The sequence below is a fragment of the Sycon ciliatum genome, chromosome 2, assembly GCF_964019385.1.
Source record: "Sycon ciliatum chromosome 2, ocSycCili1.1, whole genome shotgun sequence".
NCBI classification, from domain to species: Eukaryota; Metazoa; Porifera; class Calcarea; order Leucosolenida; family Sycettidae; genus Sycon; species Sycon ciliatum.
The window spans coordinates 34,343,485-34,370,873 of NC_088644.1; the positions used below are offsets into that span (position 1 = coordinate 34,343,485).

The 27,389-nt window shown below is 46.7% G+C and overlaps 2 protein-coding genes across 2 annotated transcripts; one reads left to right on the forward strand and one right to left on the reverse strand.

Moving 5' to 3' along the window:
• The first annotated feature begins 7,706 nt into the window (after window positions 1–7,706).
• On the forward strand, window positions 7,707–25,029 carry LOC135810522 (uncharacterized). The gene is made up of 7 exons (XM_065324015.1): window positions 7,707–7,710; window positions 8,987–8,997; window positions 10,124–10,206; window positions 10,529–10,559; window positions 11,319–11,427; window positions 11,885–12,325; window positions 24,084–25,029. Exons 1-7 carry the CDS (start codon window positions 7,707–7,709, stop codon window positions 24,287–24,289), a joined length of 885 nt encoding a protein of 294 aa, XP_065180087.1. The 3' UTR covers window positions 24,290–25,029.
• LOC135810979 (uncharacterized) lies at window positions 16,555–22,978 on the reverse strand. Its single transcript, XM_065324348.1, has 7 exons — window positions 22,515–22,978; window positions 20,516–22,290; window positions 20,009–20,327; window positions 19,683–19,885; window positions 19,085–19,410; window positions 18,103–18,854; window positions 16,555–17,869 (listed from the first exon to the last, which is right to left on the reverse strand). The coding sequence occupies exons 1-7, from the start codon at window positions 22,976–22,978 to the stop codon at window positions 16,879–16,881; spliced, it is 4,830 nt and encodes a 1,609-aa protein (XP_065180420.1). The 3' UTR covers window positions 16,555–16,878.
• Window positions 25,030–27,389: the final 2,360 nt, after the last annotated feature.

Here is a 27,389-nt window from a genome sequence, read left to right on the forward strand (position 1 = left end):
AATGTTTCAACCCCCTACCCACCTTGTCCTATCGCCCGGAAATTTCTCGAACTTTGCAACTGCTACGGCCTCACTAATCACGTTAATGCTCCGACTCGTATCTCACCGGCGTGCCCATCAGGTACAACTATCGATCTCATTCTTTCAGCTAGTCAAGACATCAGTGAGTGCCACGTCCTGCCTTTGACCATTAGCGACCACTTTGGGATTGAGGCTAACCTGCACCTTCAGGTTTCTCGCAGCGTGTCACCTCAGGCAGTAGAGCGGGTCCGAGCTCAGAGAAATACTCGGTCGGTGAACCTCTGTGAATTTCGTCGGGATGTCAGCTCCGCAGGGCTGGATGATTTTACTAACACGCGGGATGTGGACACCATGTGGGCGTCGTGGCATACCAAGTTCTTGGCTGTCGTGGACAAGCATGCACCCATCCGCTATGTATCCTCCAACCGCAAATCCCATCCGCCCTGGTCCGACAGAGAGCTCCACAAGCTCAACCAACGTAAAAACCAGCTACACCGACGGTGGCTACGCGATAAGGGAAACCAGAATCTTCACGTACAGTTCAAGCAAGCACGCTCAAGCGCCAGAAATGCCTATCGCCGAAAGCGCAATGATTTCTTCTGAGCGCAATGTGCCGCGTCCAGTCAGAACCCGCGTAAGCTCTGGAACGTCATAAACTCCGTTACGAACAGGAAGAGAGTACGTGTGGAGCCTACTTGCCCCATTGAAGAAGTTTCGTCAGTCTTCCAGGCAGTAGTAACAGACAATGCCCGTCCTCACAGCATCCCGCTACCGCAAGGTCCACAGCCTCAGACTGCAATGTCAGAATTGCCCCAAGTGTCTTTTGGCGAAGTAGAACGGCTTCTCCGACAAATCAATCCTGCCAAAGCAACCGGAAGCGACGGGATACCTGGTCACCTTCTGAAGTGCTGTGCCGATATCCTAGCTGCGTCCGTGGCCACGTTGTTTAATGCCTCGCTTGTCAATGGCACTGTCCCCACAGCCTTCAAACTCGCACACGTTATCCCGCTGTTCAAAGCCGGGGACCCGTCTATTCCCACTAACTTCCGTCCAGTGTCCCTACTTCCCATATTATCAAAACTCTTGGAGAAAGTCGTACAAAAGAAGCTAGCCCAGTTTCTGGACATATCTGGTACCCTCCCCACGACTCAGTTTGCATTCCGCGCAGGCCACTCAACGGAGGATGCCCTGGTACTTATGCTAAATCGTATTCTTAGTGCACGGGACAAGCGTTTGTGTACTGGCATATGCCTTCTAGATATGTCAAAGGCATTCGACAAGGTTCGTCATGAACGGCTACTCCAGGACCTATTCGATATCGGCATAACAGGGACAGCCCTAAAGTGGTTTTCCGCCTATCTGTCGGGCCGTACTCAGCGTATCTGTATTGGACGGGATCAGAGTGCCATTTCTGCACCATCCTGTGGCGTGCCACAAGGTTCTGTTCTAGGACCGATCCTTTTCAGTATCTACACCCGCGAAGTTCCAACCATAGCTAACCAGTCTTCATCAGTTCAATTTGCCGATGACATTGCGCTGATCAGCAGCAGCACATCCCTGGACACGGTATCTGCTACGCTATCGGCCTCGGTTTCTGCACTTGCTGACTGGTTGCAGACCCGTGGTCTCATTTTGAATGCAGCCAAGAGCCAAGTGATCCCTGTATACCCCAACAGGCAGCCTCAGCAGCCCCAGCATACGATCAATGTAAACTGTCATGAAACGCCGATTCCTGTCGTTACTGCGGCCAGGTATCTTGGAGTGCTCCTCGACTCGGATCTGTCATGGACGCCCCATGTTGATCGCTGCACCGCTCGACTGGCCCAGAGGATCGGAGCACTATGGAGGTTGCGTCGCTGCTTGACTCATCAGAGCCGAGTTCTCTACTTTAAAGCGATCATCATGTCTGACCTGATGTACGGATCCAATGCGTTTTCCCCGCTTCTTACTGCCAACCAATTGGATCGGCTACAAGTCATGCAGAATCGGGCGGCAAGGGCGGTTTTCGGACTCTCGCATCACACCTCCGCGCGTACCCTCCTGCTGCAATTGGACACCTACAGAGTATCCGAGATATTCAGGCAGAAGTTCATCGTTCTGGTCTGGAGGTCTCGGAATGAGCACGCAAGTTCTGAACTGCAAGCCCTCCTAGTTCCTTCGGCAGCTGGCCCAACTAGGTTGCACTCCACCATGGGTCTGCGCCAACCGCCAGTTTCCACCAGGTTCGGCAAGGGTTGCCTCGCGTTCCGGGGCGCCCAGCTGTGGAACACATTACCCAGCGATATACGTGCCATCTCCACGCTCCGCCAGTTCCGCGCCAGCATGATCCCGCACACACTTACTGGCCTTAGTACCTAGAGTACCAGACGTCCTGTTTGATGATCAGCTGGCTTAGTTTTTCTCCACCTCTATCCTAATTACATCAGTCCCCAATTTCATTTATTACTGCTTTCTATCTGCATTCGCCACCTTTTCATTGGGCAGATCTGCCCGTTTGGTTTGCGAATTAAAATAAACACAACAACAACAACAAATACACACCTGGTAATATGGCGGTAAATACACACCTGCCCAGACACGCTCTCTAAACTGCAAAGTTATTCTGTCATAGAGCTCTCCTTCTCACCACCACCACCACCACCACTACCACCACCACCACCACCACCACCACCACCACCACCACCACCACCACCACCACCGCCACCACTACCACCATCAGTTCGCGCCTGGCGGTTAGTCGATGCATGGTTAGCGGTATCCGACATAGCAGGCTGGCACATCAGGTAACGCATGGCACATAGAAGATGGCAACGACATAGCTTGATTGCGACGTACATTTTGTTGTCCTGATTGTGCTGTAGCCTGAAAAAGGAAATATGACAATGCATGCACATGACACAGACAAGTTATTACTGTTACAAATAATGCATACTGCATACACATGTACATGCATGCGATTTTCGTCGTCCATTCATTTCGGAGGGTAGAGAGGGGTCCGAGTACGAAATGAATGATGTTTGTTTCACGGATGACTAAACACCTTTGCGATGACCCCTTATTGCATCAATTTATCGTCTGAACTGCGCAATTGAGTCCCACTTTTATTATGTTGGGTCCAGAATTCAAGACTCCTGAAGTTCGAGGCAAAAAGCAGGCCGATGAAGGGACGCCAGTAGTTCAGTCTAGTCCGGTGTCATGGAGAGGGACCGATGAACCGGCAACAAGAGAATTCAATACGCATGCTACTCTTCAGTTCATTGCTGGGGAAGACTACTCGAGGCCACGTCACTCCGGCAATTCAATGTACAAATCAGCAGCAACACTTGCAAACATATTCCTGCCAGCTGACCAGCAAGTTACCAGCCATCAGCTCTTCAATTATTTCAACGGAACAAAGAGAGGAGATAGACAGATCGGAAAGTATCGTGGCAAGCTCAGGACAACACACTTCCGGCCCTATGTAACAACAGTGGAAAGTGCGTGCCATGGTATATTTTCGAAGGCATCTCAAGAACCAGCTAATGTGGACTGGGAGTCCATTTGCATCGTCCGATCAGCTGCTACAAGTGCCGTGAGCCAATGGCAAACACGTTTGACAGAGACTACTACCTCTACTGAATGCAACTTCGGAATGCCAGAGATCTACAAGCACGTTCAGGCCACGACCGTACAAAGCGTCAATAACAGTCATTTGGATTTTACCAATCAGCGCACGGCAAACTCGGCCATTTCTTGCAGTTGTGGGGTGTTTTCTGAGCTGAACTTGGCTATACTCGTTGGTTTTAGACATTAGGCCATTGTGGATTCGTGTTCAGAAGGTGTGTCTTTGGAGGGTTACCATCTCGAATTTTTCGATTTGGCTTTCGTTTGGCTGAGATCGGATGGTGAATCACTCAAACTCGAAGGTGTGCGAACAAGTGAATGAAGACTAAATATAAAAATCGGAGACGGTAAACCGATAGAGAATTCCAAGACCTTGAAAATGAGCTATCGACGGTGAGATTCGGCCAAGTAGAATCGCTGATGTACTTTTTTGAAGACATCAAGGTCGGCCGCGCGTCCTCGCACCGAATAGTTTACTCAACGAGCCGTTGCCCATGGTTACTGATTGAGCGGAAATCTTGTGCCAATCGTTCGCAGCGGTATTGACTCGGGGGATAAAATATGGATGATGATGTTGTCCTTGGACGAGTGAATGGTAGTCATCAGGAGATCTAGATGCTTTTAAACTCTGCCACCCCTAGCGGTCATGTTCAAAGAGGTTGTTGTTGTGTTTATTTTAATTCGCAGGTGTTGGATTCAACGCCAGCTTGCCAAAGTCATCACTTACTGAACACCGCCACTACTGTCCCAGTGACGAATCCACATCCACTTTTTTGTTTGAGTGACAAATTGTCGGTCAAAAAGAGACTTGCCTGTCTACAGATCCATGACTATCAGGGAGACCATGTGCCAGCTGACTGAGGTCTACATGTAAAACTGGCACGCACTTTCATGGCGGCAACAAAAAGCACCACACACATACGCACATGCAGGTGAAACATTGCCATCTTTGCTAAAGTGTTACCAGCTGCATTGGTAGCCACAATATAATTTTAACAGATAAGGTCACAATCCTGTTTTTACTTCTACTACACCACTTCACTGCGCTGCTGTGGTGTGAACTGTGCAGGAAAAAATGACAACAGTGTTGCGAACACACAATTTAACATTGCTAACACCTCGATGCGGTGAGGCACATAATACCTGTACTGTAAATACAACGCATTATTCTTCTTTACACGAAGCTCAGGATTTTTGCAGAGAAGGGAGTTAAAACGTTCCTTTTAGAAGTATCAACGTCCCTGGATGTGTGACCTGACGTTGATGCATGCAATCTATACTTTCTTCTTTGCCCGAGATATACACCAGATCCATTTGTTCAAATGTGATGAACTCTCGATGAACCCTTGAGCCCCCACCCTTCGCAATACTGACATAATTCATTTTTCTCTTTAGTCCTGTATCTCTATTCTCTGGTTGTTTTGGTACACGGATGTGTTGTTTTATTTTCAAGACGGAGGAGAAGAATTTTTTTTCAACACAGAGTTTCACTCTCTAGTCGATGATGAGGTAACTATTGGTTTCATTATAGCGGTCTGAAGTTAAAACACAAAAATAGGGTCTAGCTTGGTACGAAATATAATAATTATTATGGTAACTTGGCGATAATCACTTTTTCCAATGATCAACAAAATTGTTACGTTACAATTAAATTAATTTCCAGGGTTCGAGTCTCACAAAGTAGCTTTTAAAAGACTTTTTCTTGTGAAGTTTGAATCCGTTGCCACGGTGAGTGTGCAGATGCCATTGTTCCGAGGTTCAATTGAATACACAATGGCCATTACTCTGAGCTTGAATGCAGGCTGTACACCGTAAAAACGTTATTTTAAAAGTTTATAACTTGGAAAACTGACTTTGTCCACACACCTGATGGTGTTCGTTAAGATTGAGAGTGTTAATTGATAAAATAGATCGTTAAGTAAAGACTAATCCGTAGGCGGCGTTGTGATAATATTTGCGATATAGCCATGATTTCTGGCTATATTATTCTCATGTCCATCAACCTCATCAGTGAGTATAGCGATGAATAAAAACTATCGAAAAGTGCACACTCATATCAAAAACATTGCCACCAAAGTCTCAGTCACGGTATTCCACTGATGATTGAAGCAAACAAACATTTTGGACACAAACATACTTTGATCGCGATGTTTGTGACACGAATGCACACATAATGTTATACATAACAATCCGTATTCATTTCACTTGAAGGGCACTGTCCCATATGCAATTAGAGCCTATGCACCACCGTCTTGACTGCGACAAGGGGAACATCTTTGTAGGGGAATCAGGTACAGGTTGTGGGGGAATCGGGGACGTAGGGAGTACAGGTCACCAAGCTTCCATCAACACTAAGGCAATCTGCAGTTTCTGATGATTTCATTGATAGCACTCTGGTGTCTTTCAAGACAGTCCAGTGCAGTAATGAGGCGAAATTTAGCAGCCGCTAATTATATAAATGAATGTGATATAATTATCGGATATGCGGCGAGTGGAAGGCATCCAATTGACATGGATAGCACAGCTTTAGTAGAAGCCATGGCATTCTGCTACAATAACCATAACAAACCAAGACGATGCATCAATAAGAAACAAGACTTTGGAAAGTAGTTAGTGAAATGAATGCGATTGAAAGTTAGTCGATAGGGTTAAACATCTGTTTCGACTTTGCAGAAGAGGTCAAGCCTGATTGAGTGCAAGGACATAATATTTTAGGACTAGACAGCGATTTCAAGGTCAATGTTATACGAATAGAAGATGCGATGCATGTGAGCAGACAGGAAACTTATGATTTCATGGTGGGTCTCTACTGTGTCTTAAGTGCTATTTTACCCAATATCATTCTCTCGCAATTCCATTGCGATTGCATTGCGAGAGTCGACAAAATCATTGTGAGGTAATTCAGAATCAGAGTAGGGCTGATCATCTGCGTTTGACCTTTGCTGGCTCTCCTGTGTGCCGACTTGTGCCCAGGAAACTGGCAGGATTTGTACTTTCTCCAGGTTCCGACTGGTGTGTTCAGACGCTGAATCTGGGTTGATAAACTGAATTCATGATCTATGCTAGATCATCATTTGCTGGATCAGGCACGGTTTCCTCAGCTGTTTCCTGGTCGTCTCCTGTCAGGCCAAGGCTACTGGAAGAACTGGTACCGCCTTGTGCCGAGGAACTGGCAGGATTTGTACTTTCACCAGGTTCCGACTTGTGTGTTCCGTCCAGGACTCTGGGTTGATAAAGTGGATTCACGTTCCATGCTGGATCATCATTTGCTGGATCAGGCACGGTTTCCTCAGCTGTTTCCTGGCCGTCTGCTGTCAGGCCAAGGCTACTGGAAGAACTTGTACTTTCACCCAGTTCTGACTGGGTGAATTTGTCTTGTGGATGAGGGGACTTGAATGCGCCATCCTCATCCTGATCAGGGACAGCTAGAAATGCTGATCTGTGTTGTTGATCCTCATTCTCACTGGCTGAACTGCGGTGGTCATCACTTTTAGGCTGTTCAGGTGCTTTCTGCTCATCTTCTTTCTGGTCAGGGAACGCTAGAGAATTCAACATCAATGATGATCCCTGTTGTTGATCCTCCGTTTCACTGGTTGAGTTGCGATGGTTATCACTTTTAAGTTGTTCAGGTGCTTTCTGCTCATCCTCTTTCTCAGCAAGGGCAGTTAGATCTGACATCCGTACTGATTTCTGCTGGCGGTCATCATCATGCGGCGGTTGACGCTTAATGCCGAGTTTTTTCATGGTAACTGGCGGAGCGGAAATCTTGTGACAGCCGTTGCCAGCGGTATTGACTCCGCGGATAAAATAGAGATGATGGTATTGTCCCTGGACACATGAATGGTTGTGATCAGCAGCTCTAGATGCATTTAAACTCTGCAATCCCTAAGGGTATGTTCAAAGAGGTGTTGGATTCAACACCAGCCTGCCAAAGTCACCATTTTGCTCAAAAACCGCCAATGCGGGCCCCAGTGTCGAATATGCACCCGTTCATTTTTTAGTGAAAAATTATCACTCAAAAATACACCAGCCTGTCTCCATAGATTCATGACTACGCAAGAAGACAATGTGCCTGCTAATTCATGTGTACGTGTGAAACTGGCGCGCACTTTCATGGAGGCACGAAAAAGCACTACACACATGCGCACATGCAGGTGAAACATTGCCATCTTCGCGGAAGTGTTGCCAGCTGCATTGGTAGCCACAATATACTTAACATGGATTAGGTGGCAATCCTGTTTCTACTCCTACTGCACCACTGCACAGTGCTGCTTATGTGAATGTCGTAGGCTCTATCGATGGATGGTCACTTTCTCACTTGTTGTAACGTACGCTTGCAATTGCTAAGAGGCACACGGTGGAATTTGCTCTAACAAGTTGAGCGATGGTCACGCGCATGTCATGAAAAGTGGAAAAAAAGAACACCACCGATCGCCTCAACGTGTTGCTGGTGCAGCTACGACTTCGCACTGCAATAGTTGTACACCTGCTGCTGTTGCTGCGCTTTCCATGCTAGAGAGGTAGCAGGTGGAATCCAGCCCAAAGTGCAAAAGATCGCGCCAAGAATCAATTCCCATCACCTCAGTGTACTTCTGCATGTGTATGATCTATGATCTGTAGCATTGGCACCACTACCTGCACATCAAGTAAAATAATAAAAATACAGGGTTCTGGCCAGGTCAATATAGTAGGGGGCGGGCATGGGAAAAAGGTACCCCATGACCCATTTTTCCATTGTCCAAAATTGTCTTACCATGCAAAATGCAACATACAGGGTTTATTGCAAATACAAAAAGCAAGGGTCATGCCAGTCTTGGGCACCAAATATGCCCCTTGGTTGGATTTCATCTAGCATGACTCTACATGTACATGTAGATTGTGATAATGGTTCGCTCGGCAATCTACGCTGAAATCTTAGAAAGACTTTCAAATACGCAAGACTGGTATTGGCACTAAGATAGTCCGTCCCATTTTGTTGAAAACTGTTGATGCTGATGAGGTTTACACAATGTCGAAATCCTTTTTTGCCCTAGATTTTCATACTATTATAACTTTTCATTTTAGTCACAGGATTTCTTTGGAAGCGGTTCTCACTTGTGATACCCTTTTCTGGGTTTATCCACTGATATCTGTTGTTTGGGAAATCAGAACTTGGCGTGGGTTAATAATTTCCATTTTTAACAATAATTGATGTATGTGGAACTTGGTCATCTTTAATTCTTTAGGTGTTTGTGCAACAAAGGTTTTAGTTTACCACCCATTGCACGCATTTCATTCATGTAATCATTGGTGCGTGGTTGATGATTTGTGTTTTCTCTCCTGCATGTACTTCCTTGCCGCTTGTCGCTGATCTATCCAACAGGGGATGGCAAGGTATGTGTATTGTATGCAGTTTGTTTGGCGGTGGTTATGTGCTATTGGATACATGCACTGGTTACATGACATTGTATGTATGCTCTGGTCAGCTGTGTTGATGGGCGTACCTACAACAGCAGACCTAGAGGGAAGAAATTCCCATTTGGATATGCGAAATAAAACAAAGTGAAAAAAGAAAAGCACTCTTTGGCACAACCAGTGGAGTAACAAAAGAAGAAGAAAAACAGCCAGGGAGATTGAAATATTTCACTCGTTGTTTTTCATCAGTATGCAAGCTGTGAATCAACAGACCTCCACTAGTGTCATGGCCTGGATTTAGATATGAGGCCACAGGCACTGGTGGTGATTGGATCAAATTGACATTCACAACTGCAGTATATTATCATGCCTGAATCTATTCAACTTTAGCTAATACATGTGCGAGGAATACGAGGTTGGGAACCACATTTTTCAACTTCTGCGTGTCCGCTTACTGCACATAGCTGAGCTTGCCTCAATGCCTGGTCATGTTGACCGAGGTTCGTGTAACTGGTCATGTTGCTATAAATAGTCCTGTGAACTTTCTATTACGGAGTTCTTGTTTCCCATTGGAGAGGTTGAGTGAGTTGTGGGAAGAGCACGGCACAAGTGCCCTCATTGGTTGTTTCATGTCCAGTCTAGCCTGCCGGACAGGAGAGTTGTTGTTGTTGTTGTTTATTTTACTTCGCAGATTCTAACGGGCAAGTAAGTTGCCCAATAACAAGAAAGCGAAGGCAAAGAAAATAATAATACTAATAAAAGAAATAACCGGGTGCAGCAGAAAATGAATAATAGCTTTAAGAACTCAGAGTCCAGGGTGCTTGGCCAGTGCATCTCCATTGATTTGCTTTCATAATAAGCCAGAAGTATTTAGATTCGGCAGCGTTGACGAGTCCATAAAGGATGAAACAGTTGTGTATACACTAATACAGATTGAGTTGCTGGAGGCATAATCATTGTCCCACACACTACACTGATAACAGCATTATCTTTCGGATGGCGCTTCCCTGGTATGTTTTAAAGTTCAAAGAATTCGCCTGACTGTTAGTTTGCGGGTTCGCTTTTCTCTGACTATGACGCGTTTCACCTCCTTTTCAATCTCCAGGAAGAATTGTCCACGGACGAAGTACTGGCCCGAAGAGCAGATGAGTTTGAACGTCTCTCCAAGCTCTGCCTAAGTGATAAGAGGTAGCGTAGCACAAGCCGCTACAAGCGTTGCATGCGTCATTGTTTCGGACTCGCACCCTATCTTTCTCTGTCTCGCAGGGAGTGTGTCTGGATATGGTGCTGTTTGTTGTTGCTGTTGCTGCTGCTGCTGCTGCCGCCGTTGTCCGTTCCACATGGGTCTATTCCTATCTAAATTGGTATCGATTGTTCTATGACTGGTGTTCTCTCGTCGTTGTTCTGACTCAAACTGCACCTCATTCTAAACATTAATAAGTGCATTGTATAATTTACCCCGACCCCCCCCCCCGCCCTGGTGCTATGTGATCTGTGTTGCTCTATGCAGGCCAAAGCTAGCACTGGATTATTGTGGAAAGGTGAGTCAGCACTCCGAGTGCATTGTCCCAGTCGGGGTCACCATGGTGACTACTGTATAAACTGTTTGGTAGGGCAGATACCGGTACAAGCTGTTGCCTCAACTACAATGTACTCCGATTCTGAGACACTTTGGTAGCCAGTACACTTTGATAGCCAAGAGTCTCCAGGCAGGAAAAGACAGTGCCCACCAGGTCCGTAACACCCAGTCTGGCCCGGATGGCCGGGCCTTATTCCAAAAAAGTTGACCATGCAAATTTGTGCACAACTTGTTTTTCGCCAATATTGTTCATTTCAGGTCAAATGTCCATTAAACCGGTGCACCTGAAATCCCGATACTACGGCACTGGTCATGTTTAACCGATACTTGTAATTCCCTTCCCAATTGGATGGGATAGTTTCCTGAACACATTCCTTTTGGTATCTTCACCAAAATTTGACCCTGGCTAAAATTGTCGACGTGGAATTCAACTGCAGAAAAACCAGCCCATCCCCAAAAATAGATGCGTAATTGCAAGGTAAATTTGTAAAAATTCCAGATACTGATGACCTAAACTCCGTCCACGTTCGCATAACTAACCGCCAAAGAAGTATACATTTGATGGGCGATGGCTGCCATGTTTGAAGGCTTTCTTTCTGTTTCTAGCTGTTTCTGGTACTGTATCACACTCACTGTACTCCTAGGACAGGTGCCTAGTTCAGGATAGAAACAAAAGGCAAACAGAGTTTTGTAACGGCTGTGTGTTTCGTTTGTCCTGCAGGCTTCCCAGCTCAGGCAGAAAGTCTTCGGCGAAGATCACCCGAAAACTGTCCAGTCTTTGGATATGTTTGCTGGCATTTATGCGGAAGTGGGCCGAAAGCAATATGCTGGTACGTTGTGGGCGACCCGGTAGGTTGTCATTGATCATCAGTTGTGAAGTATGTATAGGTGTGGAGCATTCACTGGTTCATGACGGCTTGCAGTAAAGCCCGCAGGTTGGCATTGACCGCCAGATGTGAACTGTACATAGTGTGCATGATGGCTCTTTGGTCATGCAAAGGGAGGTGTGATACCCCGTGGTAGTAGTAGTAATAGTAGTAGCTGTGTTACCGTGCACATTCAAGTGCCACTGCTTATCCAGTACTGAGCATCACGAGGTATAGGTGTTAGGTGATAGGTGTTAGGTGTTAGGTGTTAGGTGTTAGGTGTTAGGTGTTAGGTGTTAGGTGATAGGTGTTAGGTGTTAGGTGTTACTGTTAGGTGATCAGCTAGTACTTGGCGTTTATGCGTATCAGTAAGTTAGCCGGCGGTTGTTTTTGAACTTTGTGTGTCTGGCCGCTCATGCAGATGCTCTATTGACTGTAGAGCCAGCTGAAGAATCACCGTTGTCCACAATGGCAGCAGGCGGGTCATCTGGAGGCCAGCCCAGCAAGTGTCATTATGAAACAACAAGTTCTGGTGATGGCAATCTACCAGCTGGAGCAGAAATCCCAAGCGGTTCAGCGTCCACACCAGACCGAGTGCAGGCCATTCGTCTACGTGCCGGCGGCAGAGCACGAACGGCTATAGACGGGACTGAGTCACGCTTGAATGCTGGCTATGCTGAACAGACACCTGTTGAGAGTAGTGACACTGATGAGACCTCGGTCCGACGCCATTCACCATCAGGGGAGTCAGACCATGGTCGAGGTTCCAGTGGCTACAAGATACTCACGACTTCTGATGGTCGACGGCGCAGGCATGTGGCCGAAGAGCAGAGAACAGGAGCTGATGTGCAGAGTAGTTACGGTAAGGAACGTCTTCAGCTGTTTCTATGCATCTAGGTGTACGGGTGTGTGTTGATGGAGTACAGTTACTAGTATGTTTTTGGTTTCCACTGAACTTCATAAAATCTAAAAGCATGCATTCTCCATGAACTGAAGAAGTAGTACGTCTTGTAGTACATGATGGCCCTGGCACAGCACCCATTTCCTGTCATTGGAAGGACAAGAGCTGCTTGTACGCTATCAAGTTCTAGTGGTACAGTCAGACCTCGCTTATCCGGTCCTCGTTAATCCGGATCCCTCGCCATCCGGAAGAAAATCGTTGGTTACCGATTTACAGCATATGCCATGTATACATTTAGAAAAGCGATCCTGTCAGCTTTTCTATTATTGTGTTCACATGGCAGAAAAAACGACATCGCTATGCTACGTAAGTTTCTACGTAAGGTGCTCGGTCTTTCACTTAGGCTACGTAAATCTCTACGTAAGGTGCTCGGTATTAGATCTACCACCAACCCGTGGTAGCCGCGTGCTGTGCACGTGCACGGCAGACATTGTGTTCTGTGCAGTCTAGTCTGCGGATCCGTGTTCGGAAGTGCATGCGCGAGGAACTTCCTTCTTTGGAACTGCTTCTTGCATGAGCTGTTTCGGATATTTCGTCTCCTGGCCTGGCTTATTTCGTTTCGGCGCTGCTGAGACCTTTCGCGGAATATTACTCAATGACAGGTGAGTTGACCAGTTTCCTTTGATTCATTTGCTTGTGTTGCCTCTTTCATTTACGAAACGTGTGCTGATTTTGGGCGGAATGCAATAAATAATGGAAAAGCTGACAGGATCTCTTTTCTCAATTATTATTTAGCTTTTCCGCTGCCGAGGCCTCCTTTTACGGAATGCTCGATGAAAGGTGGTAGTAGTAGTAGTAGTAGTAGTAGTAGAATTTATTATTTTGATTGGGAAGGCCCTACAGACGTTGCCGTCTTGTTACAGGGAACCCTAAGTGCCCTTTACAGAGCGAAACGAAAACGGATAGATGCTCAACATGACGACACGAGACAGGCAGAGAATTCCACCTATCAGCGCCAAGGAAAGGTGATCTCTGAGTTGACCGGTTTCCTTCGATTCATTTGCTTATGCTCGCCCTTTCATTTACGGAAACGTGTGCTGCTTTTATTCGGATTTAGATCCATTTTATCTCTTTGTCCTTGTCTACAGTGTGCGAAGAACGCGAGTTCACCTTCTTGACGGTAAGGCCTATGTTAGATGTGTTGTCGAAATACTCATGTTCATTGCACATTGGTACGTTACAAGTAAGGCACTGGTCAGTGGCATACTATCGTTGGCAGTTCCCAATCTGGAGGGAAAGGTTCAAGGACTCATTGACCGAGTTTGCCAAATAAATTCGCATATCAGGGAAAATCTCCATTGTGGAGAGGTTCAGTAACTTGTTTGCTTCATACGAAACAAGCCAATGGGTGCAGTCTCGTCTCGTGAAAATCTCGTACTTGTATGATTGGATTTGTTTACTCTGGTCTGGGCTGTTTGTGAGTACCGGCGAGATTGCACTGCCCCAAATAAAGTTTCGTGCCGCCAAAGCAAGAATTACGATCTGCAATCTGTTTGTAGTACCTGTTGTACCTGCAAGTATGTGCAGTTCATGTATCGTACTTTCTCTGTTGCTGTTTCAGTTGCCGTCATGTTGCTAAAGAAATGTTCAGTAGAGAGGTTCTGCAAAACGAAAATTCGAACCGAGTTTCGCGACAGTCCTTGCGAAAGTGTGTACAAATTTTTGCACGAACTTTGCGTTCTGCACATTTTCGTAGTTTGCGCGGGCCAAGTGCACGTACGCCATGACCCGATCTCACGAAATTTCCTACGACAGTTCACTTCGCGTTCCCTGCAAGTTTCGCGTCCAAAGTTGCGAAAGTTCGTGCGAAATTTCGCACTTCATGATGTAGAGCGAAAGTTTGTACGCATTTTCGTTTTGCAGAACCTCTCTAGTGACTCATTTGTTTCATAAAAGACGAGTCAATGAGTCGGTGTGGCTTAGAATTATGAATATTTCGCTGTAGAAGAAATCTATTCGTACATGTATGTGTATTGGAGAAATAATTGTATTCACTGGTTATAAAATAGGTTAAGACAAACTCACAGAATAAATACCATCCCCTTGGTGTTCGTCCTGAAGAGGTTCGTCTGGATATCATTCATACTCACCAAAAGATGTGTAAGATTTTATTATCATGGAGTGCCTTGTTTATCTCTCAGTACCTCCAACCATAGCCTTGCCCCTTTTAACCTCAGGATCAGTGTAGTTGTTTGTACGAGGTGTCGGACCCAGCAATGTATTTGTTTACATTTTAATGTAGAAAGGAAAAGGACATTATTATGGATACGAGTTGAGAGTAACTCTCCATCACTGTAACTTTCTACATTTATTTATGGCTCAACACCCGAGTTTCAAATTACATTTTAATACATGTTTATTGTTCCTCCTTTGCTGTGTTGTTTTAGAAAATCGTGGACTAGCAGTTTGAAGTCATTGAACTATTTCCAAAAGTTGTATCGACATCAACAGGATTACGATTTCAGTGCAATATGATGCCGGATGACCTTATCACAATAGCCCATGATTATAAACCATTATATACACAGAATCAACAAAAACATCTGCGACACGCACCTGGCGTATGGCTACATTTCTCAAATAAATCTGATCAAGGGTGGGCAAATCTGAAATATCTGAAAGGCAAGACAATTTTATAACAGAGTCATGAAATTCTGCAACAGCAACATGCACAGAATGACCTCCGTATAAAAAAAAGTATCACCACCACTACTCACAGGTTTCCCCGCAGAAGAACATGTATTATCATTTATGCTAGTGTCATTTCCTGCAAGAAAAGGCTTGCACATCAATGCGTATAATACGGTATTGATCAGGGAGCCCTACACATATGTGTAGGGCTCCCTGATATTGATATGATGTGAAGGCCATCATTTACATATTGATACAGAGCATTCCATTGATTGGTGACAGAAAAAACAAAAGAAATTATAGCAATAAAAACTGCTTTATGGCAGTTTTCTAAAAAAAGTTATTGTGTTCTAGTCCATGGACCCCGTCTAAAAAGTAAGAAATTAACGAAATGTGATAGCTGAAAATTAAAATTTCACACAAAACCTCACAATAATCACACACTGAATGAAAGGCTACATGAAGAAGACCTTTTCCCCTCGTGATCCTCTTTCCTATGCATGCATGTTGCCAATTGTTGGTGTAGTACAAGTTTAGTGTTGAAAGCAGCATTTCAAGTGTTGTGATTATTGTGAGGTTTTGTGTGAAATTTTAATTTTCAGCTATCACATTTCGTTAATTTCTTACTTTTTAGACGGGGTCCATGGACTAGAACACAATAACTTTTTTTAGAAAACTGCCATAAAGCAGTTTTTATTGCTATAATACGGTATGCGTGTCCAATTATCCGGTTCCCTTGTCTATCTGGATATTTTTCTGGAAAACGGATGTGTACGATTATGCGAGGTCTGACTGTACTGTATTTTCTGTGTCAGAGTTGCACTCCCTCTATACCCAATGAGGAGCTTAGATGGAACAATATCAGTCATGTGTGTGTTAGTCGGGGATCCAGGACAAAAAAAGTGTCTAAATCTGAAAGTGGTCTGCCACTAGAATCCGAGTAAAATCGAACTGTACAGGTGGAGAGAGTACCTGTTGTGGAGTCGAATGGTAGTTGTTGGCCCGTCTAGATCGGGGAAGGAGCTCCGCGAGAGGCAATTTTAGTTCAGCTTCGTCGGTCACTTGAACTGCTCACCTTTCGTCTCGGGCCGATTCTGAGTTGCGTAGAGTACGCACATGACAACCAAATGCAGTCAAATTTGAAAACTCAAAGCGAGTGTCTGATCTGGTCGGCGAGCGACTTCACTTTGTTGTTGATCATAATAATAATATTCTTGGTCAAGAAGTTTACTCTCGCTCTTGTAGAAGTAAAGCACAGGGACTTCGTAAGCCTAGCCTAGATATCGTTTGGTCCTTCCACTACCAACTCGCAATGGCAGCCAACAAACTACCCGTCGTGTCGTGTAGTTTGACGCCGCTTCGCGAGTGATCTCAAATGTTTTCTTGATTGGAATTTCGTTGATACGATCGATACGAGGGACACCTTACCTATCATTCTGCAAAGGTAAGCTTGGACCCTTTCCCTGCTTCTCTCTCAGGCACACACACCTTCAATAGCACTCGATTAAATTAGAGTTAGAGAAGACTAGAAATGATATAAACGCATTGTAGTCACTACTCAATCGAAAATGAAATAAATAAATACTACAACTGTAGTAAGGAAGACATGTCCAGTGCTGTGCAATTCATGGACAATATGCCCAGTTTAATATGTAAATTGGAATAAAATGTAGGATGATAGCGTCATCACTTTAGAAGCCAAGCTATGTACAAGCAGTTTATATACAATGTGTGAACAGGTTAGGTGTGTTGACAGCCATAGCCATAATTCACAAACACAATGGGTGGCTTGGACCAGGGGAGGACGGTGCAGTTGCCAGTGTCTACAGCGAGTCGTCAAACTCCTGATCTGGATCCTCATCAGAATCTGAGCTGGAGTCAGACTCTTCAAAGTCGTCAGCACCAGTACTTTCCTCGCTCTCACTGTTTTGGTCGCCTTCACATGCAGTTGTTCCCACATCTGCGGCACCGGAGCTGTCGTTCTGTTCGAGTACGGCCCCAAACGGATTGGCGCATGAGCAGCACGAGCAGATGTCTGTGCAAGCCAAGGACGCCTTCTTGCACGAACAGTGCTGACTTACGCAGTGCCTTGTCTTGCACCCACAGCTCACCAGTTTTAGTATGTCAGCAGGAGCGACGCGCTGCAGCATCCAGGAGATGGAAAGCGTGCCGTCAGTCTCCGACTGCCAGCCATGGCCCACTGGACTCGGTACTTCTGGCATCGCAGTGGTGGCGCTCCGCCAAATGTGGGCCTGGTAGTTAGCCCTGGCCACATGTTGATGGAGAGCGTCGCGTGAGGGCGGTAGTTTGTGCGGAGCACAGGATGTGGCCGCACAGAACTTTTGGTAGCGCAGGCTGTTGATGTCTTGCTGGCCAGGATTGCCATACAAGGCACACGCAAACCACTCACATTCAGAAAGCAGCTGGTCATCCGATGTAGCATTGACACCCAGAGTCGCCAGTGCCTCTGCCAGTCGCGTGCTTGACAGGAGCAGCTTCAGCGGAGCAGTCTTTCCCTTCCCAGAAAAGGAACTGACACTGTCACACCCAGTAAGAGCATGCAGTCCAACAATTGCAGACGAAACCAGGGGGCCCAGCTTCTGTGACAGCTGGGTAAGGTCGATGAACCGCCTCCGTTGCTGCGTGCCAGTCTGGAATATGAGCCGACCGGGAATGCTGCTAGCGGAGCCAATGGCAATCACGGCTACATCCGTGTCTGGCGACCGAATGACAACATCTGGGAATCCTTGCTGCACAGCATCAGCGGCATGAAGGATCAGCCGGGTGTCTGCTTCCTCATGATTGCTGGTCAACCTGTGAACATGATCAAAATTGTAAAAAGAGCAAAATGATTTCCCGGGCATTCAGAGAACGATAACATGGCTCTGCCAGATTATGTGATTTTCACCACTGAATTCAATCCATCAGCAATATCCTACTTGTACTTGTGGGACCAATATGCAGCAAATGTTTTATACCACTTGCTTGACAATAGTCAAAGTCGCAATAAACATGACATTGTACTGTTTGTCTTTTATAATACTAACCTGGACACTGCCTGGTGCCGTGAAAGTGTCGATTTCCCTTCTTCTTCTTGCAACACGTAGCACTGCTGTCCCACGGTTATGAATACACTGCGACTGACACCCAATGTTGCCTTGAGCTCCGGTGTAGAACTCCAATGGTCAGCGAAGAACTGGATTAGGCCGGCCTTATTCGCTCCGCTTGCCATGAACCGCTTCCACTGAGTAGGAATAGCCTGGTCTGGACGTTGTACTGCCACTCGCAGGGGCTCAGTTGAGGCCGTTCGCTTTGAGCGCTCGCACGACTTAATCGACGCAGTGTGGTATTGATCTGCTATGAAGTCAACTCGTGCTGGAGGTGTAGCTGGAAGGTAGGAGACTAGCTGCTTGAAGACTTGTTCGCTGAGCTGTCCGAATGTCGGTGGCGCAGATGTGTAGCTCTGCAGTAATGCCATCGCGTCGACCATAACGGCAGGACCACGCGGAACTGACTCCAGTGGGTCAACTTTCTTCTCAAGAGCAAGCAGCAGCTTACTCTTTGGAGTCTTCACAAGGGATCCGTCTGCGTTGGCCAGGGCCCATGGGACTGGTCCAAGCTCATGCTGGAAGAGTTCCTTCAAGTCGAATGACCTTGATTGAGCCATAACTAGTAGCCGGCCGAATAAGCTCCTATCTGCCACGATCGCTGTTGTCTTGGAAGACTTCTTTGCTGCAGATTTGGTTTCCGAGAACGTCTTCAGGTTCAGCCGTGATATCGGTGTGAAGAAATCAACTGCCTGTAGGAAGAAACAAGTCACGCATGCACACACACACACAAATGGGTTGACAACTTAGAACGTAGTGCATGGATTACGGAGTACAGAACGGAATTATAACATCCCCTACAGCGTCACTTTTGATTTCAATGTGTTTGGTAACAAAGTATGTCACCAAAACATGCATCCTATCATATATCCACACGTCAAGACTTTTAACATGGTGTGCTGCAAAATCATAACCGTCTTACCTGACTCTCCAAGCGGTCTGCCACGAACTTGCTCATTGCACTCTTTCCCTGCGTGTGACTGGATAGGAGATCGGAGGTTGCTTGAGCAGAACAGACTTTCCCACTGGAGAGGCTGATCAAATCTTCGCCAAGGAACGGATGGCTGAACTCTGCCAACCGCTTTTCGAGCTTCCCATAGTCGCTTTGATCCCGTTTCATTCTGCTGTCTGTGTTGTCCTTGTGTGGACGTGCTGTGCCATCATAGTCCTCCGCTTTGACGAGGTCGTTACATGCACTTGCAACAGCTGCTCGCTCGTGAGCTGTGAGCACCCAGCGGTGAACAGTTCCTTTATAGGACAATTATACAGAAAAGGGAAGGAGAAATACATCATCATGTACATGTAATCCACAACTGTTCAGGATCACATTAGAGTCGAATCATTTCCTATTCGTGATGCAGGTGGGCAGCACACTGTGTTTGCATAGTGTACATTGGTTGCTTACTGTTTGATCTTGCATGTGGGATCATCAGGAAGTATCTCCCCATCAGTGTACATGTATGTTCTATTGGATAATTAATTTTGAAGTTTGGTCAGTTGTTACGAATTTTTGCCCTTACCTGGGTTGCGGCTGAAGCCAATGAGTCCTCCATGTGACTTGCTTTGCCGGTTGATGGTCTGTTCAATGCACTGATCAACAGCCACCTTCGAGAAGCTGTTCGTAGACCTTGCAACAGAGAAGCAACCTCCTGATAGGGCTTTGTGGGCAGGAGGGTTGGTAGCAGGCAGTTGACGCATTTGTTGCCAATACAGCGACAGGTACCTGTGAAGCACAATGTAATGAGAACTCAATTTAGGAGAACTGAATGATTCGTATTTGAAGCAAAATGTTTTAATTGCGTCGGTCACACAGCTGATAACTTAATGAAGGGCCCAAGCATCTCACCTGGAGTAGTTCTGTCGATCGTATGCAAAGAACCATGGCAACATGTTCTCTATGCATGCCAGATGTAGCGACCAGTTCCCTGTCCGCGTAGCTCGGATGAATTGAAGCAGCAGGCCAACCATGTCGAGGTATGTTAGCCAAAACTGGGCCATGGGTGATGCTGGGCTGGTGCGTTGCAGCTGAACATGCTTTCGGTACCCTTGCTCAAGTTTCTGGTAGCTGGATGAACTGGTTACTGACTCAGCACCATCAAATATACCAGATGTGCGCAATGCTGACAAAGTTCCTTCAAGATCGCTTGACACCGTGTCTCCTCCACCTTCAATACATGAACACACACGCACATGTACATAGGTCAGAAAATTAGAACACAAAGTGCTACATGCAGACCACTGGAGTGAGAACAACAGGCACCATTTCTCAAACTACTTCACTTCGTCTAGTGTGCACAGATGGAATGCAATAAAGAAAGTTTGCAGCACAACTCCTATGTTTCTGTCCCCTCACCTTCAATGCTGTCCTCGTACAGCTTCCAGTTCACTCCCAGCAGACACTCAAAGGCAAGCTTATGGAGGCGAACACCGCGGTTGTAATGCTTGCCGGCCATCACCTGCTTGCACGCATTGCTGCCAACTACGCCTGACTCGACGAGGAGGTCTTCCAAGCCAGCACTGCCAAACCTCTTCCCAAGAACAGCAAGGAAGGCACACGACGTATGGAATGCACCCATGCGGAGGACTACATCCTTCAGCTCAGCATTTTTCCAGCAAACTTCCACAGCTTTGGCATAAACTGCTTGGTCGGCGGTGATGATACAATGTGGCTGATTCAGCTTCTTCGATGTGCGGAGGGACCGGACAACAAGCTCATAAACTGTGCTCATGGCTGTAGGCGATGCTGGGATGATCGGCAGGTAACCGACTGTTGTTGGTGTCCCTGGCGCGGTTGACTGGTTCAGTTCAGCATTGAAGCCGGACCATGCGGGTACCAGTTGTGACTCGTCATCAGGTCTACCAAACTTCGGTGATACCGTCTGGTCTGCGCGCAACAAGAACCAAATCAGGTCAATCGATGCCACAGTGAGAAATGGGTCAATCGAGCCTTGTGCATCAGGAACTGGATGGGCCATTGGAGGAGGTCTTGGTCTCGCACCGCAGTTGTATTCTAGGCTCGGAACTGCAGGTGGGGCAACACTTCGCGGTCGGCGTTGGTTACCTGGCTCGGCACGGCTCGTACTTTCTGGTGGACACGGATCGTCCTGGAAGGGCAGCGAGTGCTGGAGCACAATGCCGTTGGTGCAGTGTGTCGTCCCTTGGCCACTCAGAGTTTCCTCGTTGAGGTCGTTATTGTCCCAGCAGAAATGAACATCACCTCCATGCTGCGAAATGCCACGGGGTACTACAACACTGCTGGCTGCGGAACTTCCTGCTACTTCGAGAGAATACCCGGTTTCTACTTCTCGCAGCTTTGAATACGATATGCCATGGCCGAACTGGTTGAGAAGATCCACCATGTGCTTGCTCCTCGTGTGGTGGTGGACAGTAAGCGCCAAAGCTACGTGCTTTGGTGTCAGAATAGATCCACGAGTTGCAGCATACACAATATCCTCAGCAATTGCCAAAATCTTGCAATGGATGTCGGCAGGGACATGGACACGGGAGTCCGTCAGGTCACCAATGTCACACTTCTCAGGGCCGACAATGGTCATGGCAAGCACATTGTAGAGGATGTCTGGCACTGGCGCATTCTCATTTACGATATCACTGGCATGTGGCATGGTGGGTATTGTGGGCTGCTGATCACGGATGGCGTTGTTCAGAGCCATGGCTGTGTGGAAGGCATGTACCTTGCAGCTGCTATCAATAGCTGGAGGTGCATCTTCATCCGCCATATCATCTCCAGCATATTCGTCGGCGCACTGCTGGGCTGCCTCAGCCTTGGCTACTGCTGCACCAACTATTTGTAGCAGTTGTGATTCTGTCAAGGAGCTGCTTACAACGCTCTCGGGTGACAATGGACCAGGACGGACGAAGTTGATGCGTTTTCCAAAATGCTCCAACAGGCGCTTCTTCAGCAGCCATCGTCGGTATTGACTTGCAGCTCCGAGCTCTGCCAGCTTGGCGCTGTACTTGGACGTCAGGCTGTCCATACGCATCGCTCGTATTTCTGTCTCACTGAAGAGCTCCTTCTCCATGCATACAGCTAGCCACTCAAAGGCTCTATCGTACACATTGTCTTCTGCAACTGCCGTCGTCTTCTTTGCCTCCAGTGCTGCCACCGTGCTAGAATGAGTGTAGTTACGGTAGCAGGAGAAATGGTAGCATATGTCCGATGCTACACAATCGGGACTGCCCTCCTGGAGGGTAAGTAAAATCCGCTGGCCTGCTTCATCTCCACGTGCATTTGCCGCACGGATCAGGCTTTCGCCAGCACGGAATTCTGAACAGAGGGTAAGCGGTTCAGCTTTCCGGTTCTTTTTTTTGTTTTTTGTTGACATATTATACACAGAGTGATGTCGATGGTTGTCACTTTGCTTCGTGTCATAACACGCTTCTTGGGAGGTTCATCCTCACAGGCATCTGCGTCACCCACCTCCTCTGCGTCAACATTGCTGACAAGGCCACCACTCTCCTCTCCCTCAAAACGACTCAGAGTCTTCTTGTGGGTGTAGGCTGCATAGCAGCGCCTATGGTACCAGCCACGCGGGGTGCTCTCATCCGTGCTACACTGCTCCTGGCAGAGAAAGGCCCATGTGCCGTCCTGGCGAATTTTGGCAGCAGATACCACTCGAGACCAGCTGGTGTTCGTGAAATTTACTTTCTCCTCCTTTTCGCTTCCTTCGATCTTCACACAGTGGCACAAACATGAGCCCCACGAAATTTCCGAAACCTGAGTACTGGCTGAAGCCACTAAATGCCCAACACTACCTGGACTTTGTGCACAGGAGGCACAATTCTCGTCTTCCTCCATGCTTACTCGCGTGGGATTGAAATTGAAAGACCTCGTGCTTCCTCAAATAAGTAAGTAATTAGTTCCCCGGCCAGCGTCGTCATTTTCTACGGCGTCGTCATTTCCTAAATTCAAATGTTTGTCGTGGGTGCGCAATGTGTGCATGCTCAAGCCATGCGCGTACGGACGCACGGCGAAAATAAATTTGCGACCTCCTTGAGAACGCTTGAGAAGGCTTGCGAAATCGTCGACGAAAACCCTCTCGCCGCTCGTCTCCTTCCCCGATTCAGAAGGGCCAACAAACAAAATTGACCTTCTATTACCATCACCTATCAGCTCTGAAAGCGGCAAATACTCGGAGTGAAGTGGCAGACCCAATTTTATTTTTGAGCTTCGGATCCTGTACTATGTGTATGTGCCGACGAGTCATGGTTTGACACAGCGCAGGAACGATCTGAGTGGCGGCAAGCTTATCGAGCAATACAACCAGCTCAGAAACCGGCTCGGGAGATAGTCTGCGAGGTGTGCCGGCGTGCATTTGCTCGGCAGCAAGATATCGCCCGCCACAAGTGCATCATGGAACGGCGTAAACCAGTCCAGCAGCAAGCCAACAGCCGCCAGTGCTCCCAGTGTCACCGATGGTTTCGGAGTGCGGGTGGCATTGCAGTCCATCGCTGTGTCCAGTCCAATTCTGCCCCGAATGTTGCCAATGCCACAAGCTCTTCACCTGTACGCCTATGTATTCGAAAACCGTGCTGTACCGCTCACTGTCCCATTTGTGAACGCTGCTGTAAGTCGATCCGGAGCTTTGCTATCCACAACTGCAACCGATCCACCAGAAGCCCAACTGCTGATGAAAGGGACAAGTTCCAATTGCAATGTCAGAATTGCCAGAGGCGTTTCAAAAGGCGAAACGACTTATCCCGTCACCAACGCTCATGTCTCCTCTCGTCTCCGTCTCGCTCAACGAGAAACACATGACCTACATGGCAGTGTATACCAGGACCAGGACCAGGTGTGTGTGTGGGGGGGGGGGGGGGTGGGATTCAGTGCGAGCCTTAGCAATGTGTCCAGGCACAACCATAATTATACCGCTTCTTTTGGTTTTGTTTGCTCCAATGTGCAGAAGTAGCTGAGGACTCGGCACATGCTGTATCAGCGTGCACCTTGCTTGTGTTCTTCCTTATCAGCAGCATTGTGGCGGTGTTGGTTAGCATCCTATGGTGTCACTGGGCACAGACCGCGTCATGCAGAGCTACGGGGAATCTTCTCTTGAACCTCGGCGACCACTATGAACACATTCGGACGAAGGTGATCATGGCCGCGTGGTGAATGTTTGGCGGGGGTTGATTTTCCTGAGGCTCTGCACAATGTGACGGTCTAGGCTGTGTGCACCGCAGTGTAGGAGGTACTCTGGAGTAAAACCCCGCAACATTACAATGTGGCACTGATGAGTAACGCAGGAGCATGGGGGCTATGCCTATGGTGCATGAGGCCCGGAGTGTGTGCGGGCTGGCATGTGAGGTACTGTCTCTACTGAGTGCGCGGGGCCAGGCCTTATCCTGAGTGACAATCATTTTCCTGACCGCGTATACTCCTAGCTATGGTGAAAATCAACTTTTGTCAGTCTGAGTGACGAGTGCTGCAACTCAGTCTTGTCCACCAAGTGTAACAATGTCTTGGTCTATAGTGTGCATAGGCCATACTCATGTACAGTACCGGTACTGAAGTATAATGTATTTTGTGAAGTGATTGTAAATTGGTTATATCAAGGGATAATCTCTATGCTTTACAAGAATTTCCACAAAATGTTTTTTCCGCTTTTCCTGAGATTATTTTTTAACATGTTTCTTTGCAACTCAACTTGGCGCTTTCATATTCATAATTATTACTTTTTCTTTAAAATCTGTATACTTATTTGTGAGTAGATAAAGCCTCTCTCTGAGTTTATGGAAACGATGTCATGGTGGTGAAGTAGCGGATTCGCTTATGGGCACACAGGATACGGCACGAGTCGGCATTTTTGCCTCATCTAGTGCATTGCTGTGCCGTGGTGCTTTACCAAAGCATCTTAATTGATGACGTAACCGCAAAAAAAATGGATATTGTCATAATATACTGTTGTTTTTCTCCCCATGATGATGGCCATAATATATGGGCCAAGATCCAAAATGAGGTGAAGATTTTATGCCCAATCATGAAGATACGCAGAGGGAGGCAGTACGTCCCCTGCACGCATACAACCCCGCAGTATATTCTAACAATCCTTACAGAACTTACTCCATATAGGCATGTACAGAACAAGGGGATATCTGTCCTCCTTTCCTCAGGATGCTCTGAATGCACGATGATACCAAGAAGTGAAGCCATATCGACAATGTATTGTGGGTCATGGGTTCGGGGGGGGGGGATTGGCAGAAGTTTTAGAAATACTTCGAATTAGAAAGCACTAAAAAGAGAAAAGAAAGCTTCGGGATAATAAATTACATTACTCGTCTGCCGAGGGAACTCGGGAAATTTTGAAGTATCAACCTAGTTATCTACTGTTGCAGTGTTTGCTTCAAAAGTACACCAGCTTCCGAATATGAAAATTGGGCACACTACAACAGGTACCAAAGCCGGCGCTATGCTTGGCTGAAAGGAGATCACAGCGGAGTGCGGAAGCGAGCAAAAGCCAAACAATGGGCCAGGTATATGGTATCAGAATTCTTGTGAAAGGACAACTTGTTACGGCAAATGTCCCCAGCTTGCAGATAATACCAATTATTTCCACCCATTGCATGAATATTGAAAGCACTGTGATCGATAGAGGAGAAATCAATACCGGGGCTAGGATAAATCGGGCATACACTGTATAAGACTGTTACCAGGCTTCCGGCCCGCTCACCCTGGTTGATTAGGCGGGTGAATCCAATGGTTGAAAATTCACTACATAATAATAAAGGTACATGTCATCGCCTTCTCCATCTCCACCGTCTCCCGTGTGAACAGTTTTCTCGTCAGGCGCCCACTGGCGATATATATGCGACGTTTCAGTGTGTGTGTAGCTGGTGACACCCTCCAGCAATGCGTCCGGCTTCATGTTCCGCGTGTCGTAATCTGGGAGAGCGTCGTACATGAAACATTTCGGCCGAGTGCGATCCTGTAAGAAAACATTCATCCAGCAACTCAGTGTATCCTTGGGCATGTAATGCATGCACTGCTGGATGATCCACACGTCTGACTCTTGCAACGCTGCTCGCGTCTCATCCAGCATCCGCTCTCTGAAGTCCTGCACGATGGTTTCGTCCAGGATGTTCATTTTCTTGGCATAGTCAAGCGCCAGCGGCATGACGTCGAGTCCAATCATTTTTAGTCGCCTGTTGAGCAGTGTGTGCTGCCTGTCTTTCTCGCTCAGTGCCACGCCAGCTTTCCAAAACTCACACGATCGGTTGAAATCCCATCCGTACATGCACGCCAATGAAGTGTTTCCAAACAGGGCACCGCAGTCCAATACTGTATTACAGTAGCTGGGCAGTTCTGGACAAACAGGTCGATATCCTGTGGAATTTAGCGCCATGTACTCCGTTGGGTCAGCTGTAGCGAACGCTGCCCTCCAGATAGATTCGCACTGCTTTTCATTGTCAGGAGCCAAGGCCACGGTTACGGACATGATGTGCGATATTGGTAGGGCTAGCGCTGTGCCAACGCGAATCCCGCGAATTTATTATTATTATTATTAGCGCTGTGCTCAGCAGTTTCTTCACTAATCCGCTTCTTGTAAATGTACCATCAGCATAATTATTTTGTTCACTCCGCGTAGGTTTGGGAATGCAGAGTGTTCGTTGACCGTTACTCACACATCACTGAACAGACTCTGCGTACACTACTTGTATGCCTATTCCGAAGGAAACCAGCTCATGTCATGATATGAGAATTTCATTTTATTGATTTTCCAAAGGCGAGTATAACTATAGTATACATGGTATAAGACATGACTAAGTCTAGCCTAACATTACATCATGGTCATGGGACTCGGAGTCATGGGAATCTCCAAGGTGAAAATGCATGACTGTACATGATGTAGAGTCTAGACTATGCATGCACATAATAATGATCTATGTCATTTCGCTGTTTACTTTAGCTATCTTCTTTCTTTCTTTCTTTCTTTTTGCGCTGTTTTACCACCTTCTTACTGTATTTAATCCACTGTTCCTGTTCCTTTTCCCTTGCCTGTATTTCACCTGATGAGAAGGCTTGAAAGTATACTTGTGAAGACAAAAACTTTCAAGATGTTTGTAATGAGCCTGAAGTGTGTCCTTTTTATGAGTATTATCGCATTTTTGTCTCAGAGGAAACTGTATGTCATTATTATTATGTAAAAAATGAAAATGTTAGAATAAATCCTTGCTTTGCATGCCATGCCAGCTTGTACATTTTTAAATTTTGTAGG